The sequence below is a fragment of the Falco biarmicus genome, chromosome 1 (assembly GCF_023638135.1).
Source record: "Falco biarmicus isolate bFalBia1 chromosome 1, bFalBia1.pri, whole genome shotgun sequence".
Classification (NCBI taxonomy): domain Eukaryota; kingdom Metazoa; phylum Chordata; class Aves; order Falconiformes; family Falconidae; genus Falco; species Falco biarmicus.
Window position 1 is genome coordinate 31109793 of NC_079288.1, and position 16999 is coordinate 31126791.

General features: G+C 55.8%; 2 protein-coding genes across 2 annotated transcripts; both read right to left on the reverse strand.

Moving 5' to 3' along the window:
* Positions 1-25: 25 nt before the first annotated feature.
* On the reverse strand, positions 26-6107 carry ARL6IP4 (ADP ribosylation factor like GTPase 6 interacting protein 4). The gene is made up of 6 exons (XM_056326162.1): positions 5985-6107; positions 4090-4292; positions 3385-3732; positions 2799-2916; positions 1280-1349; positions 26-1077 (listed from the first exon to the last, which is right to left on the reverse strand). The coding sequence occupies exons 2-6, from the start codon at positions 4277-4279 to the stop codon at positions 1021-1023; spliced, it is 783 nt and encodes a 260-aa protein (XP_056182137.1). The 5' UTR covers positions 4280-4292; positions 5985-6107; the 3' UTR covers positions 26-1020.
* Positions 6108-7254: 1147 nt separating this feature from the next.
* Positions 7255-14770, reverse strand: OGFOD2 (2-oxoglutarate and iron dependent oxygenase domain containing 2). Its single transcript, XM_056326072.1, has 7 exons — positions 13905-14770; positions 13768-13824; positions 11722-11832; positions 10622-10721; positions 9358-9482; positions 8601-8858; positions 7255-7936 (listed from the first exon to the last, which is right to left on the reverse strand). The coding sequence occupies exons 1-7, from the start codon at positions 14025-14027 to the stop codon at positions 7661-7663; spliced, it is 1050 nt and encodes a 349-aa protein (XP_056182047.1). The 5' UTR covers positions 14028-14770; the 3' UTR covers positions 7255-7660.
* Between the last annotated feature and the right edge of the window lie 2229 nt (positions 14771-16999).

Below are 16999 nucleotides of genomic sequence, written 5' to 3' on the forward strand. Positions count from 1 at the left end.
CAGACGAGGCACAAAATCCAAGACATGAGCAGACACCAGTTTAATGGGGCTACAGCAACGAACAGGGTGTGGAAACCTTCTGCGCAGATCGGTCCTGCAGGACCCATTTGTCCTTTAATGTGTTTGTCCTTTTTTTTTTTTTTTCCCCACTTTTTTTCTTTTTACCGTTTGTAAATTTATCCACTTTGCAGTGGGGGAAGGGCCAGGTGTTTGCTTCAGTGGCCACGGGCACTGCCCCGAGAAGCCCTGAGCCCCACTGCTGCCCAGGGCCTGCGCTGTGCGGAAGGGGACACAAACTGCGTGCAGGAACAGACAGCAAGGTAAAGCCCCCCCTCTGCAAAGCGCCTGCCCACCCCCCCACTGTACAGCCAGCCCGGTCAGTGCCCCCCCCAGCACCACCTGATGAGATGAAGCTGCAGAAAGGCTGAGTAAAGCCGCGGGGCACAGCGGAGGGTGGCACCTGAAGGCGCAGAGGAGAGCTGACCCAAGCAGGGCCATGGCTGCTGGGGTGTCAGCGAGTGCCCAGGGCCCACGAGCTGCAGCCCCCGGTAAGCAGGGGGCACGCAGATCCAGCGAGGAAGGGGCCACGAGCAGCCCCTGAAGGGACGACGGCAGCCAGCTGTGTTTTGCAGCCCTGGTACGTGCACTGCCCAGGCCACAGCACTGGCTCCTGCCCACCCAGAGCCATGGGACAGCACCACTTTGAGGTGCTCAGCACCAACGAGCCTGTCCCCTGGGTGCTGCCCAGCACCACCAGCCTCCAGAGGGGTGTTGGGGCCAGCAGGGCTCGCGTGCATTACAGCCACGCTGGCCTCAGGAGAGGGAGGAGAGAAGCTGTTTACTGGGAGATGAACCATTAAAGCCACTCTCCTTCCCTGTCAGCAACTTACGGAGCGGCTGGAAACTGCCCCTGGGGAAGTGTCTTGGCGCAGGTCACCGTCGTGGTCCAGAGACGGAGGCTCAGGCCTGGGCTGGCACCAGCAGCGGGACAGGCTCCTGCCACGGCTGGCACCCGCGTGCTCACTGCAGCATCCCTGTCCGCACCTGGAAGGCCAGCCCGTCCCCCCGGGTGGCTTGCTGCAGAGGGAGAGAGTGGGTGCTCACAGCAGCGCCTGCCCAAGAATGAAGGACCACCAGGACCCACCCGTCGGGGCCCCTGTGGAGCTGCCAGGGCTCGGCTTGCCCTGCTGGGGTCAGCGGGGTCCCCAGGGGGGAAGGGCAACACCCCTGGGTGCAGCAGCTCCACAGCTGCGCCCACCCGCTGGCGCGTTCCTGCTACCTTATTTATCTCCTTGTGTCTCTCCTTGCTGACGATTTCTTCTAGTACTTCTCCATCGCCCTTAATAAGCCTGGAAGACAAACACAGGCCCGTGAGCCGTGAGGGCTACTGGCAAGCTCCTGCCAGCCGTGCCATTCCCCCGCCACAGAGGGAGCTGAGCCCTCAGCCCACCCCGAAGGCTGCTGGTGTGCCCCAGCTCCGGCACACAGCCCCCAGCCCCCTCACACAGCCCCCAGCCCCCCCCACACAGCCCACAGCCCCCTCACAGCGACACATGCCCAGGACCCGGTGCTGGGCTGACGCGCCTCTAGGCAAGACCAGCCCGGCTTGTCCCTGAAGGTCCATCCTGTGGTATTTTTTTTTTGGCTGTATCTCTAGCACAGCAGGCTTCCCCACTGCTCCTGTGGGATGAATGTCACCGCAGCGAGGACAGGTGGGGTCCCCTGAGAAATGAGCACCCCCTGCATGGGCCAGCCGTCCCTGCCCCAGGCTGCGGGCGCTGCCTGCTGTGCGCAGAGCCAGCCACACTTGCACACGGCAGGAGAAAGCACTTCATAAAAGCATCGCCTGCCACCTCACCACGCGCAGGCTGCGCTGGCAACAGCAGCAGCCCCGACCCCAGCAAAAACTCTTCCTTTTTTCACCGGGAGTTCAGGCGTGGCCCTGGCTGCCCCAGGACACTACAGAGCCAAGGACAGGAGCCAGTTTGGGCCCAAAAGGCAGCCAGCCTGAGGAGCAGTTTGCTGAGCAAATTCCAAGCAGTGTCCGAGGTGGCTCACACCTCCAAACGTGAACAGAAATTTAATCATCTTTGTTATGTGCCTTACAGGGAACCGACCTTTGTTCCACACCTCCCCGAGCCCTGCAGGCTGCCTTCTATTTTAAGACTATGCTTGTCATCCCCAATTCTCTTCAGCGTGATGTTTTCTGCTTTGCTGAGAAGATGCAGTTTATTAAAAACTGGGTCATTTCTATTGGGCAGCTAAATGAACTTGGGTTTGATTGCTGTCTGTGACCCCAAGTGGCACGCGCTCCCTCCTCGCACCCGGGTGATAACTGGGGCTGAGCACTTCAGAGCTACAAGGCAAGTGCACGGAGCAGTGGGGTGAGGAGGCGTCAGTCACCGCTCAGCTTCCAGCCCTGCCCCTGGTTGCAGAGTCCCATTTAACGGGGACAGGCTGGACCCTTCACAGCACAAGGAACAAACCTTCTGCCTCCAGCAGCAGGGTGCTCCGGTGTCTGCATCCTACAGCTCCCGGCTGGAACACCGCCTGGTGCCCCTCGTGTGGAGCCCCAGCACAAGTGGGTAATTTGGTGTCAAACATGTCACTTTCTGGGTAAGTTACACCAGGTCTGACGGGAGGGGAGCTGCGAGGGATTGCCTTGGGCTTTTGCTGCTGAAGGGGACCTGGTTCTACACATGGCACTGCAGTGCCACGGCCGGGCACCCTCCAGGACTCCAACCCACACAACATGGACGGGGATGGACACCTGCCTCCCCTTTGCCCAGAGGTCATACCTGGTTCTCCCTGTTTCGGGATCCACAACTCTCCTTATGACACTCTGCCTTGTGTCCCATTCTTCCTTTGTCATTGGCTTCATAGCCTGGATTCGCGATTTTTGTTCGTCTGTCAGAACTGGAATGCATCAGTTAGTCAGAGCCGTGCTTGTGGGGCCGGCTCCTGGCTGAGGGGCACAGCATCACGCCCGCGGTGAACAGACACACGGGTCACACCTGTTTCCCAGCGGTACTCAGGGTTCAGGGATGAACCATGCAAAGGAATGGTCACTTCACATCCCAAAGCCTGTACCAGCTTTGCCTGGGTGTTACTGCTGCCTGTGCCCTTCCATTTGCCACCTTTGCTCCCCACTCACAGCTATAAACCACATTTAAACACTTCACAAATGAATCTTTCAGTGTGGCTCCTGACATTTACTCGGTGTGGCTGCCACGATACATACGAAGGAGGAGAGTCTGGAGCCCTGCACACAGCCCTGCTTCCCTCAGACACCTCCCGTGGGTCCCAGGAACAGCGTGTGAGCGCCTTTCCCCAGCGCCAGGCCTGTGTGCGCTGGCTTCGGCCGGAGGGAACCACCACCGTTACCTGGGCCCGTGTCCACCAGCGACTCCTTCTGCCACTGCTCCAGCGAGGGGCCGGGCACTGCTTCTCCCTTGGCTTTCTTCTCCTTAGCCTTTTCCTTTGACTTCTTTTTTGATTTCTTCTTTATTTTCTTCTTCTTGTTCTTCTTCTTCTTCTTCTTTTTGTCTTTCTCTTTTGCTTGCTTTTTTTTGCTGTGTCGACTCTTCTTTGTTTTGGAGTCGCTGTCACTGGAGTCACCAGAAGAGGAGCTGGAGGAAGAGGAAGACGAGGAGCCGCTGGATGAAGATGCTGTCTCAGAGGAGGAGGGACTTGCCTTCCTCTTCTTTTTGTCCTTTCCTTTCTTCTTCTTCTCTGCAATGCACAGGAAGATGTTGAGCAGAGCAGCTCTGGCCCCCCAGCAGCAGGGATGCTGGTTCTCCCCCTCCCAGCCTGGTTCCTTTCTTGCCTCAACACCAAAGCCCCCAAACGCTGGGGCAAAGACCCCCCTGTGCCAACAACTCTAACACATCGTGTGCGGTGCCACGCTGCCAGAGCAGCACACAGGGGGGCTGCAGGGCTCCACGCCTGTCAGAACGAGACTATAACGGGCACAAAGGGCCGGCAAGGCGACAGAGACCGACGTAGCTAAAAGCAGAAATCCTCTTCTCCCAGCTGCGCCCCCTCCGTGCACCTGCCCCAGGAAAACAGGGTCGTGGGCCTCTCCCCTACCTTCCCCAGCTGCCACCGAGCTCGACTTGTGTCTGTGAGACCCAGAGGTCTGCTTCCTCGGAGGGGAGCTGCTGCCCTGCTGTGAGTCCTTGCTGCTCTTCCTCCTTTTCTTCTCCCTCCTCTCCTGTCTGCTCCGAGAATTGCTTTTGCTCCTGCTTCGTGACCGCTTCCGAGCCTGGCTGTGGGCCATCGTGCAGCAGCCCCTGGAAGGAACAGGTTACATCAGTGCCACGGGGGGGGACCACCCCCACTCGGTGCAACATGTCCAGCAGCCCCCAAACCCCTAAATCCAACTCCGACCCAACCAGCCCTGGAAGACGGGGCTGTTAACGCTCCGCTCTCGCCGAGCTCCCACCGCGCAGAGAGCTGGGGGTACCCACCATGCAGCCGTGCCCACTGCACGCCACCGTCCCACGAAACAGGGCCCTCAGCGGAGAGCTGCGGTCACGCAGGGGCCCCCGGGCAGCCCTCATCCACACCCACCCCCAAGCAGGTTTTCCACCAGGTCTTCTCCGTGCTCCTATCTGTCCCTAGATGTGATGACTGGGACGCGGGCTGATCCCCACCGTGGGTGGCTGCTTGGGGGCTGGATGCTGGTGTCTGTGATGCCCCACGGCTGAGCCACCTGCCGCCATGGGGCACCCCCCCGGGGCTGGAGCGGCCGGGAAGACGCGGCACCCACAGATGGACACCGGCAAGGTGTGATCGATGCTGTGGTGACAGCAGCATGAAACCATCCTCCCCAGGCTGAACACGGAGTCAATCACCCCATTATTTAAAGCGCCAAGAGCGGGCACAAGCCAAGGGGAGGGATGAATTTTTAATATTCCAATTTGCTTTTTGAAAACAGATTATGCATAAAGCTGGCATCCCCGTCCATCAGCCCAACCGGCTGCCGGCAGCCACAGGCCAGAGACGGCATTATTTTAAAGTCATTAATTTAAAAAACAAACCAGCACCATGGGCAGAGCAGTATCCAGGAAATGTTTTCTCTCAGCCACCCTCCAACTACCGCATTTAATTAACCGCACGTTGATCACCTCGACACTCCCAATCCGCGATCCACTCCCGAGGGAATCAACTTTCTGATTGACTTCCAAACAGAAATTTTGATCAGAAAAAAAACCCCACCAACATCAAGACAATTAAGGACACAATTAAGTTTCTAAGGATGAAAGTCCCTCATCAACTTGGGCGCAGGCAGGAGCGTCCCGGTGACCACGGGTCGAGGCCATGTGAAGGGGACAAGCCCCGGATCCATGGCGGCAGCACCCCAGGCTGGCTGCGCCCCAACACTGGGGTCTCGCCCGCACCCTGCCAGGTCCGTGGCCACCGTGGGGCGGCTCCTCCTGGCCACCAGCCGGGCCAGGCCCTCGGCGGGGAGCCAGGGGCCTGGCTGCTGCTCTGCCCCTGCTGCAGCTGGAAGGGCCGCCCCGCATTCTTTGTCCGAACACAGGGAGCTGCAGAGCGCTGGCCCTTCAAGAGCTCGGCAAGAGGCGCGCTGGCCCTTTAAGAGCTTGGCAATAGGTACGCTGGCCCTTTAAGAGCTCGGCAAGAGGCGCGCTGGCCATTCAAGAGCTCGGCAAGAGGCGCGCTGGCCCTTCAAGAGCTCGGCAAGGGGCGTTCTGACCGTTCAGCCGCCTGCGCAGGGCGCGCTGGCACTTTAAGAGTTCCGTACCAGTTGTCCTGGCCTTTAAGAGCCCGGCGCAAGGCGCGGCCCCTTTAAGAGCGCGGCCCCGCGTGTCCGGCCCTTTAACAGCCCCCCCGCACCGCGGCCCGCGGCCCCGCGCATGCGTCTGCCCCCCCTCCCCCCCCCCGGTGCCCTCAGCCGTGCCGGCAGCTCCCCGCCGCAGGTCAGGGGGGTGGGGGAGCGGAGGGGGGGGAGGGGCACTCACCGCGGCCGGGCCGGGCTCCCGCCCCGCCGGCCCCGAGCGGCGCCGCCGCCGGCTCCGCGCAGCGCCCCCACTTCCGGCCCGACGCGGGGCCGGCCGGCAGCGCGGCCGCGCCCGTTGGTTCCGGGGCCCTCCGGGCCCCCCCCGGTCCAGGCGGGCAGCGAGGCCGCGGGGCCGGTGTCCTCACGGCCGCCCTCTGGCTCCGCGCACGGATGCGACAGCCGGTGGCCGGGCCGGGGAGCTGGCAGGGCCTGGAGCACCGGTGTGGTGAGGAGCGGCGGGGCTCGGGGCAGCCACCACCCCGGGGGTATTTAAAACCCACATGGCTGCGGGGTGGATGGGCAGTGCTGCAGGAATTGGTGGGCTAGAAGGTCTCAGAGGCGTTTTCCAACCTAAATGATTCTGTGATTCTTCTCTGTGATCCTTCCCCGAGATGCAGTTTTAAGGGGTTTTGCTAATGAGAAGCTAATCAGCGCTGTGTGCTAATGGCACCCACCCAAAAAATGCAGCAGATCTGCTGGGAAGGCGTAAATCAGCACTGTGCGAGCTGTACCAGCGCAGCCAGCCTTTCCCAATTAGCAACGAGGCAAAGTCCGCACGCTGTAATTACTGCAGTTGAGTAAGTGAATGAAACGGCCCCTTATATATGCAGTGGCATACGTGTCTATCAAATATATACGATTAATTTCCCATAGAGCCAAATGCAGCCACCAAATCAAGAGACACTTGGCTTCTTTCATTTCTTGTGTAGATGCCCACGAATTCGGCCGGCTGGCAGTGAGCCAGGGAGAAGAGCGCTTGACCCTCCACCACACCAGCTGCCAGGCGGTGCCAAATGAAGCAGTCCCAGGCCCACCGGTGGTGCCCAGGCTCAGAGCTGGTTTATATATTTTCACTTGTTGGCGTAAGCAAGGGAGTTAAAGGTACACTCCTTCCTTCCTCTGGAAAGTTTTGCTGTGCAGCAGGGGGCTCCGAGAGCTCTGTCTCTGAAGCCCGTTTCTCCTTAATAGAGCCCACAGAATCTTTGACAGGGAAATTTCTGCTCAAAAGAGCTGACAGAGCCCTTGAGAGATCTTCCCAGGGATCAGCTCTCCCTACACTGCTCCCAGTGGATTTTTCTGAGCCTGGGCTAGCTAAACCTGCTGCAACAGTAATTCCAGGTTATTCCCAGCAGCCTGTTGAGGATCACTTTTGAGCAGATCCTTCAGTGTCACTCAGCAACAAAAAACTCTTCCCCATCCCCTGACAGAGGACAGGAGTCCCTGCAAACAGCAGAGGTGTGAAATGCAGGTCTTTATTGTACCATTCTTTCCAGCACAGGCCCCGTGCTGCTGCTGCTGGCACAGAGGTCTTCACAAAGGCCAAGCAGCTCTGCCTGTTTTCCCTGTACACCTGGAAAATATTTAGAGCCCCTGCAGTGAATCAAAGGCTTTCTACATCTTACTAGCAGCCCTCCAGCTCGCCAGCGAGTGTGAGCCCTGGCGAGCTGAGCACCGGCTCTTTCAGCTGCCCAGTGGCTGGCTTCCCTAACCCCAGCAGGAATGGGTTTCCATCCCCTTCCAAGGCACCAGCTACCTTTTCCATGACTTGTGCATCCATTAGAGTCTGTTAGTGCGGTCTGAGGCGTCAGAAAGGAGCTTTAGGCAAGTTAGTCTGAAGAAACCAGGCTCTACTGTCTGCTACCACAAGGAGCAGAGATTCACAGTCTCGGGCACATCATCTTCAAGGGTTTCTGTGAACCCGTCTCCGAACCCCTCTGCTTCCACCAGCTCAGGTTTCTTGTTGCACATGGGGCAGAGCTGGTTGCGGATGGCAGATGATCTCATCCAAATAATGAGGTTCCAGCGTTCCCCAGAGGCAATGGGAAGTGCCCCGTGGATCTGCCCTCCTCGGTGTAACAGCCCCTGGGTTCCCACGTGCTCGATCTCTATGTACTTTGGCACAGGGGTAGGATCCTGGAACAAAGGGAGGTGGATATGGTGTTACATCAGAAAGTCCCTAGCAGAGCAATGCTTAAATACTTGAAACCTGTCACCTTTTCACCCACAGCACCCAGTAAGCAACATGGAGAGGACTCGCTGCACCTCTGAAATGCAGCCACTTCAGTGGGGGCTTGGCAGCAGTTTTGTACAAGTCTTTTTTTTTTTTTTCCAGTAAGACATTCCCAGTGCCAGGTCCAGAGGGAATCAATTTAAAGACAGAGTTTCAATCAAAAAGACTATTTCACCGGTGTATGGGAGCTTTCACCCCTCTCATGTGAGGAGTCCCCTGGAAGTAGGGGCTACAAGTCTCATCTGAAATAAAATTCTTCTCTCTCTCTCTCTCAGCACCTTCCTGCTCACTATTTCAGTTGTGGAGAGCTGGACTGGTTTGTTTCACTCCAGGTTCTACTACAACAGCTGTCTGTCCTCTCTTTGAAGCCTGAATATTGGTAATGTGCTTGTAGCAGAAAATCTGTGTAATCAAGACATTTTAAAAAGGGGGGAAGGAACAAAGACGGTTTGACTGTCAGGAGTGAATAATTGTTTTTTTGGAACACAATTAATGCCTTGAAACTCGGGGGGGTGAGGAGGTAGAGGGGAATAGAATCAGGGTCCAGATTAGGAATATGCTCCCTACCTGCCTGAAATCCCCAAAGTACAAGTTGCCTTCGGTGAAGTCTTTTCCCAGTGAAACATTTAAGGTGACTTCCGCATTGTCATAGTGAGAGCTCAAATCCAGGTCTTCATGGAGCGAGTACTTAACAACGAATGCTTTATGGCTGTCCAGACAAGTGCCCCCCAAGTCGGGATAAAGCAGTGCCGTTATGGGCTGCAGGTATTTTTCGCGTAGGGGTGTGATGAAAGTTTCATCCATCCCAAGCTCATTTAGCAAAACCTGTCTCAAAGAGAAAAGATGGGAACAGCTGACCAGCTACATCTGCTGCTTCATCAGAGCTGCTGCAGAGCTGCCTTGTTCTCTTCCAACCCTGCTCCTTGCTTAGCTACAGAACTTTAGAGCAAAGGCTCCAGCTACAGGCAAAGGAAGGGGGATCAAGGTGGAAAGTGATTGGGGAAAAGACAGAGTAAGATCAAAAGCTGAGTGTTCTTTAAAAACTGACTCCTTGATTTAAATGTGTATTGCTTAAATACAGGGCGCTCTTTGCTCTGAGATACCAGCTCCCATCCCTTTTCTCTGGGTTCCCCTGTCCTTTTGTCTGTGTAACACAGACTCCCTCAACCCTTTCACTTCAAGGGGGCTGTAATCAAACTGTGCTGTGCCCAAACTGCTGTGCTCAAATTACAGGCATTTTGGAAGGGATTCTGAAGCAAGGAGGTAAACACAGTCTGCTCGTGAACGCTCCCCTTGAAGAAGCACAAAAGATGATGAAACCTACCCCATAGTTATTCATAGTGTTGGGCCTGCCTTTAGGCATATCCGACTGCTCAAAGTTCTCCAGCTCATTCACAAATGCTTGGCAGAACTCCTCTGTGAACACTGGGAGCCGATAGATCCTCTTATCTGTCAAGAGAAGGGAGACACCATTTGCTGGGGAAGGTAACAGATGAGAGTGTTCTTGGCTGTTGTGCTGTCTAGCTATACTGTGCTGGTGTGAGAACGCAAGGCCCACATGCTTCACTTTGTGGTTAGGCTGCTCAAAGGGCTGGAACCATTCCCTGGGATCAGCTCTGGGATATATTTGTTGTTTTTTATATTGGCCCCTCAGTTCCAGGCTTCCCTATCCAGTCAGGAGATCTGGCACTGATTTAAATGCCTGCTGTAAGTGCCAAGGAAATGTTTTTAGAGTATAGAGGGAGGGTGGTGAATCAATGGCTTATCACAGAAGGTCCCAATACAGCCTCCTGGAAGAAGGAGATTCAAGGTCGTTTAGGGGATGCAGGCTTCACTCATCCAATGCCAACCTTCTGGGAAGAAGACCAGGCCTTCTGAGCTGCCTTTCGAGGTAAAGCCCTAAAGGTCTGTGTAAGGGGAGCTCAGTATTGAGGATATAGAAGGATACAGGATATAGAGATAAATGCAGCATGAAAAGGCTGTGTGTCTGGAAATCATGCCTTGGACAAATCCAGGAGCCCTGCACACAGACAACATTTGTGTCTTTCTTTTTGCCTTCAGAAAAGGAGGCAACTTTGCAGCTTCCCCTCTGCATTTTGTCAGCATTTCTGGTAGGGAGCAAGCTTCACAGATGCCTCCAGGGAAGCTTAAAACCCAGATCTCTTTTTGAAAGACTGAAACCTAGACTGAAACTATTTCAGCTCAGACTAACCAGCAGGGATTGTCTGAAATGGTAAAGCACCTGGGGAGGGAAAACCAAGCTCCCTAAGGCTAAAAGTGTTCCTCCAGCAGGCTCCCCTGTGAGGCTGTGGTACAACCAAAACCCCAGCCCTGCTGCAGCTAGAGGCTCCGATGAGACACCAGCAGGCTGGGACTGGAAAAATGGAAAACAGTATGTCATCCTGAGCGTAACTGCTGCACCATACTACCTCTCCAGAGACTCTCGTCAAGCAGAAAATAACATCCTGTTTGTCTCAGCCGTGTATCAAATCTGAGCTATTAAAGACAGGGCTTGAAAACAGCCGTCATCACTGAAGCTGCAGTGTCACATGGGGAGACCTTGGGGGCTGACATGTTGTTTTCTTTACCTGAGAAGGACTCGAGGAAGTGCAGGAGGCCATGGAGGTGAGCGTCCGGCGACGTGCAGTATCTCACGATTTCTAGAAAGCCTGGGGCCAGGAATGAATCCTGGTGTCAAGGGAAGGATGATAAAAATACGCAGAAACACAGTTAGCCTGCAAAATCTTTTACAGCCCAGGAGGGAAATGGACTTCAGGCAGTCACAGGAAAATATGTAGAGTCAAGGGAGCAAGGCTGCTGATGGTCACATTTGGGTTACTTCTGTGGCAGGACATGCAGAATGTTACTGGTGTTTTTCTTGGCGGTTTAGGTAAAGTTGCTGCTTGCTCTGGTTTGTGGGTTTCTAAGTATAACTGGTCAGATTTATTATTAGCGTGACAGCAAAGAGCCTGGTCGCATTATGGGCTCCTAACGTCCTAAATGTCTTTTCTACTAGATACAGCATCTTGTCATGGCCTTGGCACAACAAGAGTGACTCCGCTCTGCTTTAAGCACTTCTCCACACAGATCATGACAGGCAATGGTAGAACAGACCACGGCAGAACTCATTACTAAAGGCTCATAGAGCAGTAAATCTGTGTGAACTTGTTGGTGTGTCACTGCTCATCTGTGGTAATTACCCAGCTGGGAAGTACTGGGTCTGGCAAACACCAGAAAATTCAGAGTAGCCCACAAGGGCTGCCCTGTGTTTGTGGTGGGGTGCTGACATGCAAGCAGCCTTGCTGCCCCCCTTCAGCTGATGGTAACTAGTACCTAGTCTGTGGGTTAAGCCCATGCAGGCTGATTTCTGCGGATATTCGTTAGACCTCACCAACCCTGTTTGCTGCAATGATGCTTTATGTTTAAAGTACTAATGGTATTCTGAGGCCGGTACCAAGTGCTGGTGCAGCTTCCATATAGGACGACCCTTACGTGGCTGTAAGCCAGGTGGAATCTTGCCTGGAGGATACACTATGCTGTGAAAGTTTTAAATTCAGGTTTAATATGCTACATTTTAGTTTTAATTCACTCTAGCTTTAGCACTGTGCGCAGCCCTGAGGGGAAGATGGCTTGCTACCGCAAAAAGAAGCTCTCAGGCAGTTCTTTGCAAAACAGATTCTGTTTCTACCTGCAGAATGTACACTTCTGGGTGCTTTCGTTTGTAGCACTCTGAGATGATGGCTTTGCGTTCCACTGACTGATGGATCCACTGTTTTCTCCTCTGCACTTCTGCCTCAATCTACAAGTAAACAATAGAGCATACTGTTAGAAAATCAAAAGGAATAACTAAAAACAATTCCAGGAATTTGCTCATTGTTTTAAACCAGTTATTTTTGTTCCGGGCACCGCTGGGAGATGGGGTGTATGCCTTTGCTTTTCTGTTACTAAGACAAGTCCAATAAATATCTGAAAAGCCAAATGCCTAAGAGGGATTTGAGACATGTTCTCATTATGGATGGCTTAAAATAATAACTGAAGTCTTTCTATGGACGTGTCAAGTGGAACTGTGAGGTTTCAGTCCTTTCGGGCATTCTGACGCCTCATGAATCACCAGCATACGCTTAAAGAGTCTGGCTTATGTTCTGACAATATAAGTATTGTCTAAAATAAAGACATTTGCTGGGAGGAAGACAGGACTTGTCATGAAGGGATTACTGCTAAGTGTTGTGGGGACATGCTAATCTGTCATTTCAGAGGAAACAGAAACTGATTCAGGCAGCTCCTTCTATTTAATACCCCCCCCGTGAGATTAGTTTATAACGTTTCTTGGCAAAAAAGGAAGGGGGGTGTGATCTGTACCTCCTGCTCCCAACCCCTGGTAACGTGGTTAGCATAACTAATGCCATTTTGTAAGGCAGGCAGCCATTCTCTGTGACCAAGCGGGTCATGTATTCATTCCCTTTCCCTTATTATCAGGCCCTGACAGTCCTGTGAACCAAGTAGATGAACCAAACATATTTCTTTTTCCCCTCCCTACCAGCTTCAATGTTCTTGGGCGCCAGGCTGATTTTCTTGCTGGCCTTGAAGGCCCCAGGCACCCAGCCAGCCCGGTGGTGTTGATGACAGAGTCACAGAACACTGGGACAGCACCCAGAGCACTGTCTGTAAAATCAAGCACTTGGAAGTCCTACGTGGGGAACTTGGACTGGAACTGCTGCTGCTGGGCAGTGAGAGCCGTGTCTGCCCCCACCTCCGCCATCGTCTGCTTCCTCCAAGGACTAAGTGACTTGTTTTCTTTTATATGATTTTGGAGTCTACGTGATGATGGTTATATTGCTACAGCAAACCATGCGTTAAGATCTGACGTAATGTACAGAGGGTCCGGGTGACGATTAGAAGTTATAATTAAGCTAGGATCTAGAAATCCTAAGTTGTATTATAAATTCAGTATTATGCTGCTTATTGTGCCACATTGGTTCTCCTTGTAGAAATCCTGAGCCACTCTAATCATAAATTCTGTGATGTAGTAATAATATCCTGTTAAGAAAATACAGTTTTAATTGTTACTATGATTTAGTGCCATCATTGTTCTGCCAAGAATCCTTAAAAGAACCCGGGTGGAACTGGAGCTGTTTGTAGGCCAGATCTCTGTCCCTGGCCTGGAAAGAAACACGGATCCCTCCCTGTGGAGTGGCCGGCGGGGGGGTCCTGCGGGCAGATCTCATGGGAGCTCTGTGGGGTCCCTGGGTGATCCATCTGAAGGCACCTTTTAAAAACACCTGACAAAAGAAGGGAGGAGGAAAGACAAAGCAGAAGGGTGCTGGGGGCCGGCTGGGGAGCAGCACAGGCAGCCGTTTGCTAACGCGGTGTTACCGTTTGCGTGGGGGGTGTCGCCGGTGGAAGCACATCGCCGGCAACAGCCAGCACCCCCCACCTTGGGGGGGCTTCTTCCCTTCGCTCGTGGCCCAGCACCGGGTTTGCTCGGGATGAGGCACCGGGGAGATGTGCCTGCCCATCAGGGCCGGGGCCTGCGGCTTCAGCAAGTCTCCCCAGTGCCCCCGCCCCCCCCGCTGCCACCCAGCCCCCCCGCCTGTGTGGCAGCGGCGAAGGCGGGAGCCCCTGAGAGGAGCCCCGATGCGGTGCCCCCTCCCTGAGGCGGGGGCTGCCCAGGCCCGTCCCGCTGTCAGGCCCTCGGTGCCCCCCGGGAGCCGCCCCCCCCGCGGCCCGCGCTCACCTCCCGCAGCACGGCCCCGAACGCCTCCTCGCTCCGGCAGCCCCGCTCCCGCAGCGCCTGCAACATAGGCGGCCCATCACACACCGCCCGGCCTCGGCCCACGCCGCGCCCGGGGGAGCGGGGGGGGCTGCCTTTACCCGCCCGTGCTCGCGGCGGAGCTGCGCCTCGTCCCGGTACCGGACGTGCAGCCCGTAGCGCCCCACGAAGATGTTGTCCGAAAAGAAGCAGGCGCAGGCCAGGAACGGGCGGCCCGCGGACATGTTTCCCGCCGGCGCAGGGCAGGAGCGGCGCCGAGCGCGGGTCCGGCCGCCAAATGGCCCCGCCGCGCAGCAGGCAGCGCCGCTTCCGGCCGGGCGGGCGCCAGTGAGGGCGCGTCGGCAAGTGCCGGACACGGAGAAAAACGAAGGGAGGCGAAATTCGTCCGTTTTCTCCGGGTTGACGCTTCTGGTGGGGGTGGGGGGAGTGTCATTTCGGGTTTTTGTAACTTCGGTGGCGTCGGTGCGGCCGGGCCCTGCAGCCTCCCTGCGGCCCCCGCCGCCCCGCTCCTCGGCAAAGCACAGGCACACTCGCCCCGTGGCTGGCTCGGTGCTGAGGGGGGCGCGGGCCCGGCGCTGGCACCGCAGGGAAAGGCGGCGGCCGTGGGCGGGACCCCCCCCTCCCTTACCGGAGAACGCGCCGAGGCAGCGGGGCCGGTAGCTCGCGCCGAAGGTTATTTGCAGACCGTCCCTGAGAGCCGCCGCCGCGCCCCTCCCTCCCCTGCCTGGGCCGGGGACGCGCAGGCAGCGGGGACAGCCCGGCCCCGGGGGTGCCCGGCCCGGCCCATGTTGGCCATGGACTCGGCCCTGCTGGTGGCCAAGGAGGAGGTGGTGGCGGCCGAGCCGTGCGGCCCCAGCAGCAAATTCGAGGACATCTACCGGCTGCTGGCCGAGGGCTGCTTCCCGCCCAGCTTCTGCTCCATCAAGAGGAAGAACCTCAAGCGCTGCGCCCAGAAATTCATCGTCGACGGTGGGGGCCCGGCGGGACAGCCCGCCCGGGGCCAGCCGGGGGCTGGGGGGGCACAGCGGCAGCGCCTGCCTTGCCCTTGGCCTCCCTCTGAGGAGAGCGGGGCCGAGGGGGGGGGGTGCTGGGGGGGTAGGGGCTGGGTGGGGGGAGCTGTGGGGGCAGCAGGGGGGCAGAGGCGCCTTCCCCACAGCCTGGGGAGGGGAGGGGGGGCCGTGGGGTGCAGCGTGGCCGGTGCCCGCCGCCTCCCCACTGCCGGCTCCGTGCCTTGGGCAGCGGTTTTGAGGCACCCCGGGTAAGCCAGGGCTGGCCGGTGGAAGGGCGGCTTTATGGGGGCAGAGGGTTCTGCTCAGTACTGGGTGCAGAAAAGAGGGTCCCTGGGGTTATCTGGGGGTGATGCCCGTTTAGCCCGTTCTCCAGAGGTGTTACAGAAGCTCCCAAGGCAACTGTCCCCCTTCGGTGTGTCCCACCGTTTTTTCCTGCTGTGGAAAATGACCCCTTTGCCCAGACCGAGTAGCTGGAAGGGCTGTGAGAGTGCCTGGTTTTAGATAAACCTCTTGCATCTGCAGGCGGCTGCCTCTACTACGTGGGACCCAAGAAGGAGGAAAAGCGCGAGGTTATTCTGGATCCTGAACGGAGGCGGCAGGTCTTTCTGGAAAGCCATTTCACAGAAATTGGGAACCACCTGGGCCAGAAAAAGACTGTGCACCGGATTCAGAGCCGGTACTACTGGCTGGGGATTGTGAAGGATGTTGTGGACTGGGTAAGTTGAGAGCACCGACCGTGTCTGTGACACCAGTATGTCCCAGCACATTCAGGCAGCAGCCCCCCAGTGAGCAGCTGGAAGAGCCCTGATGCAGGAGTGATGTCGTTTCCAGTGCCTGTTGCTTTGAAGCCGTGCACTCAGTAACTGCAGGTGAAATTATTGGGATATCCCGAGGCAGCTGGATGTCTTTCCTCTGACTGTCAGGAAACCCGTACAGGGAGGCCTCCTCGTGCATGGCAGTTCTGGCCAGCGTAGGAATGTGGGATTGTTTCAGGCCAGTGTTGCAGAGTCTAGCTTTGAGCAGTCTGGATTCCTCCCAGAGCTGCCCAGTTCTCTAAACTATTGTAACAGGAGGAGCTCCATGTTTCCGCCGGCTCTCCTCAGCCACTTTGCCTCACCTGATTTGTGGCTGACAGCTCCCTGCAGTGAGGCTCTGCCACAGTGTGGTTTGAAGAAGTATGGTTGCGTTACATGGTCCAAGCAGCCCGTGCTCCTCCAGCGTCCTAAGGCTGATGATTTTTCTAGCTGACAGTGGAAGTTTAAAATACAACAAATATTTGCCTAATAACAGGGTGGGAAATGTCTTAGCTATAGGCCACATTGAGAAAATTGGTTGTTGTGTCAGAGAAAGCTGTCAGGTAAGTTTTGTGAAAGGTGAACTGTGTCAGCCCATGGAGTTTTCTTTTTTTCTTGCATCTCGCTATTTTTATCGTCTGGAAGGAAGCTGCTCAGCCGTGCTGTCTTGTCTCATCCCTTCATAACCTGTCCAGTCTGAATCTGACAGAATTTGTCAGCATATTTTAAAATCTTTTGATGTGTCTTTTCCCTTTGCAGATCAAAATGTGTGAAACGTGCCAGATTGCGGAGCACAATAAGAACGTATCGCGGAAAGCAAGGCCTGTCAAAGTGGAATCACCCTGGGAAGTGCTGGGATTAGACATTCACGGTGAGTGTTTGCATCTGACAGACGGGATTTTCAAGGCTTCCACGCCAGCCATCAGGGAGCGTGGCAGGCTTACTGCCGCCCGCATGGGAATTAAAGCTGCCTTCGACTGTGAGGAAGTGCCAAGGAGGCCACAGCAGCCTACCAAGGTGCAACCTGATCCGTGTGGCTGGCTCGGCTCCCACTCCACACACAATGGGAGCTGTGGGTGTGCGTGACTTCCCAGAACTGAGGCTGTGCTGCATGTGTTTTTGCTGACAAAGGTCACGGAAATCTACTGGCCAAGTGACATTGCAGAAGAGAGTCGTGTGATTCACAGTCATTGGTTTTGCTGGGCTGGGTTTTTAACTTTCCTCATTTGGGTGATATTACGGCATCACATTGATTTTTCGTGATGCTTGTTTACGCAGGACCTTTTCCTGAGACGAGCCAGAGCAATACACATGTCCTCCTTGTGACAGACTACTTCACTAAGTGGGTTGAGGCTGCTCCTCTGCAGAAGAAAGATCCCTTATCAGTGGCTA

What these genes read in the sequence shown, in the direction of transcription:
- ARL6IP4 (XM_056326162.1), bottom strand. Translation starts at nt 4,279, where the DNA reads ATGGCCCACAGCCAGGCTCGGAAGCGGTCACGAAGCAGGAGCAAAAGC. An exon ending in CTCGGTGGCAGCTGGGGAAG is followed by an intron (nt 3,733 to 4,089) that starts GTAGGGGAGAGG and finishes TGTGCATTGCAG; the next exon opens with AGAAGAAGAAGAAAGGAAAG. An exon ending in GACACAAGGAGATAAATAAG is followed by an intron (nt 1,078 to 1,279) that starts GTAGCAGGAACG and finishes CTCCCTCTGCAG; the next exon opens with CAAGCCACCCGGGGGGACGG.
- OGFOD2 (XM_056326072.1), bottom strand. Translation starts at nt 14,027, where the DNA reads ATGTCCGCGGGCCGCCCGTTCCTGGCCTGCGCCTGCTTCTTTTCGGAC. An exon ending in TCGGGGCCGTGCTGCGGGAG is followed by an intron (nt 11,833 to 13,767) that starts GTGAGCGCGGGC and finishes GTTTACTTGTAG; the next exon opens with ATTGAGGCAGAAGTGCAGAG. An exon ending in ACTTTGGGGATTTCAGGCAG is followed by an intron (nt 7,937 to 8,600) that starts GTAGGGAGCATA and finishes CCTTTGTTCCAG; the next exon opens with GATCCTACCCCTGTGCCAAA.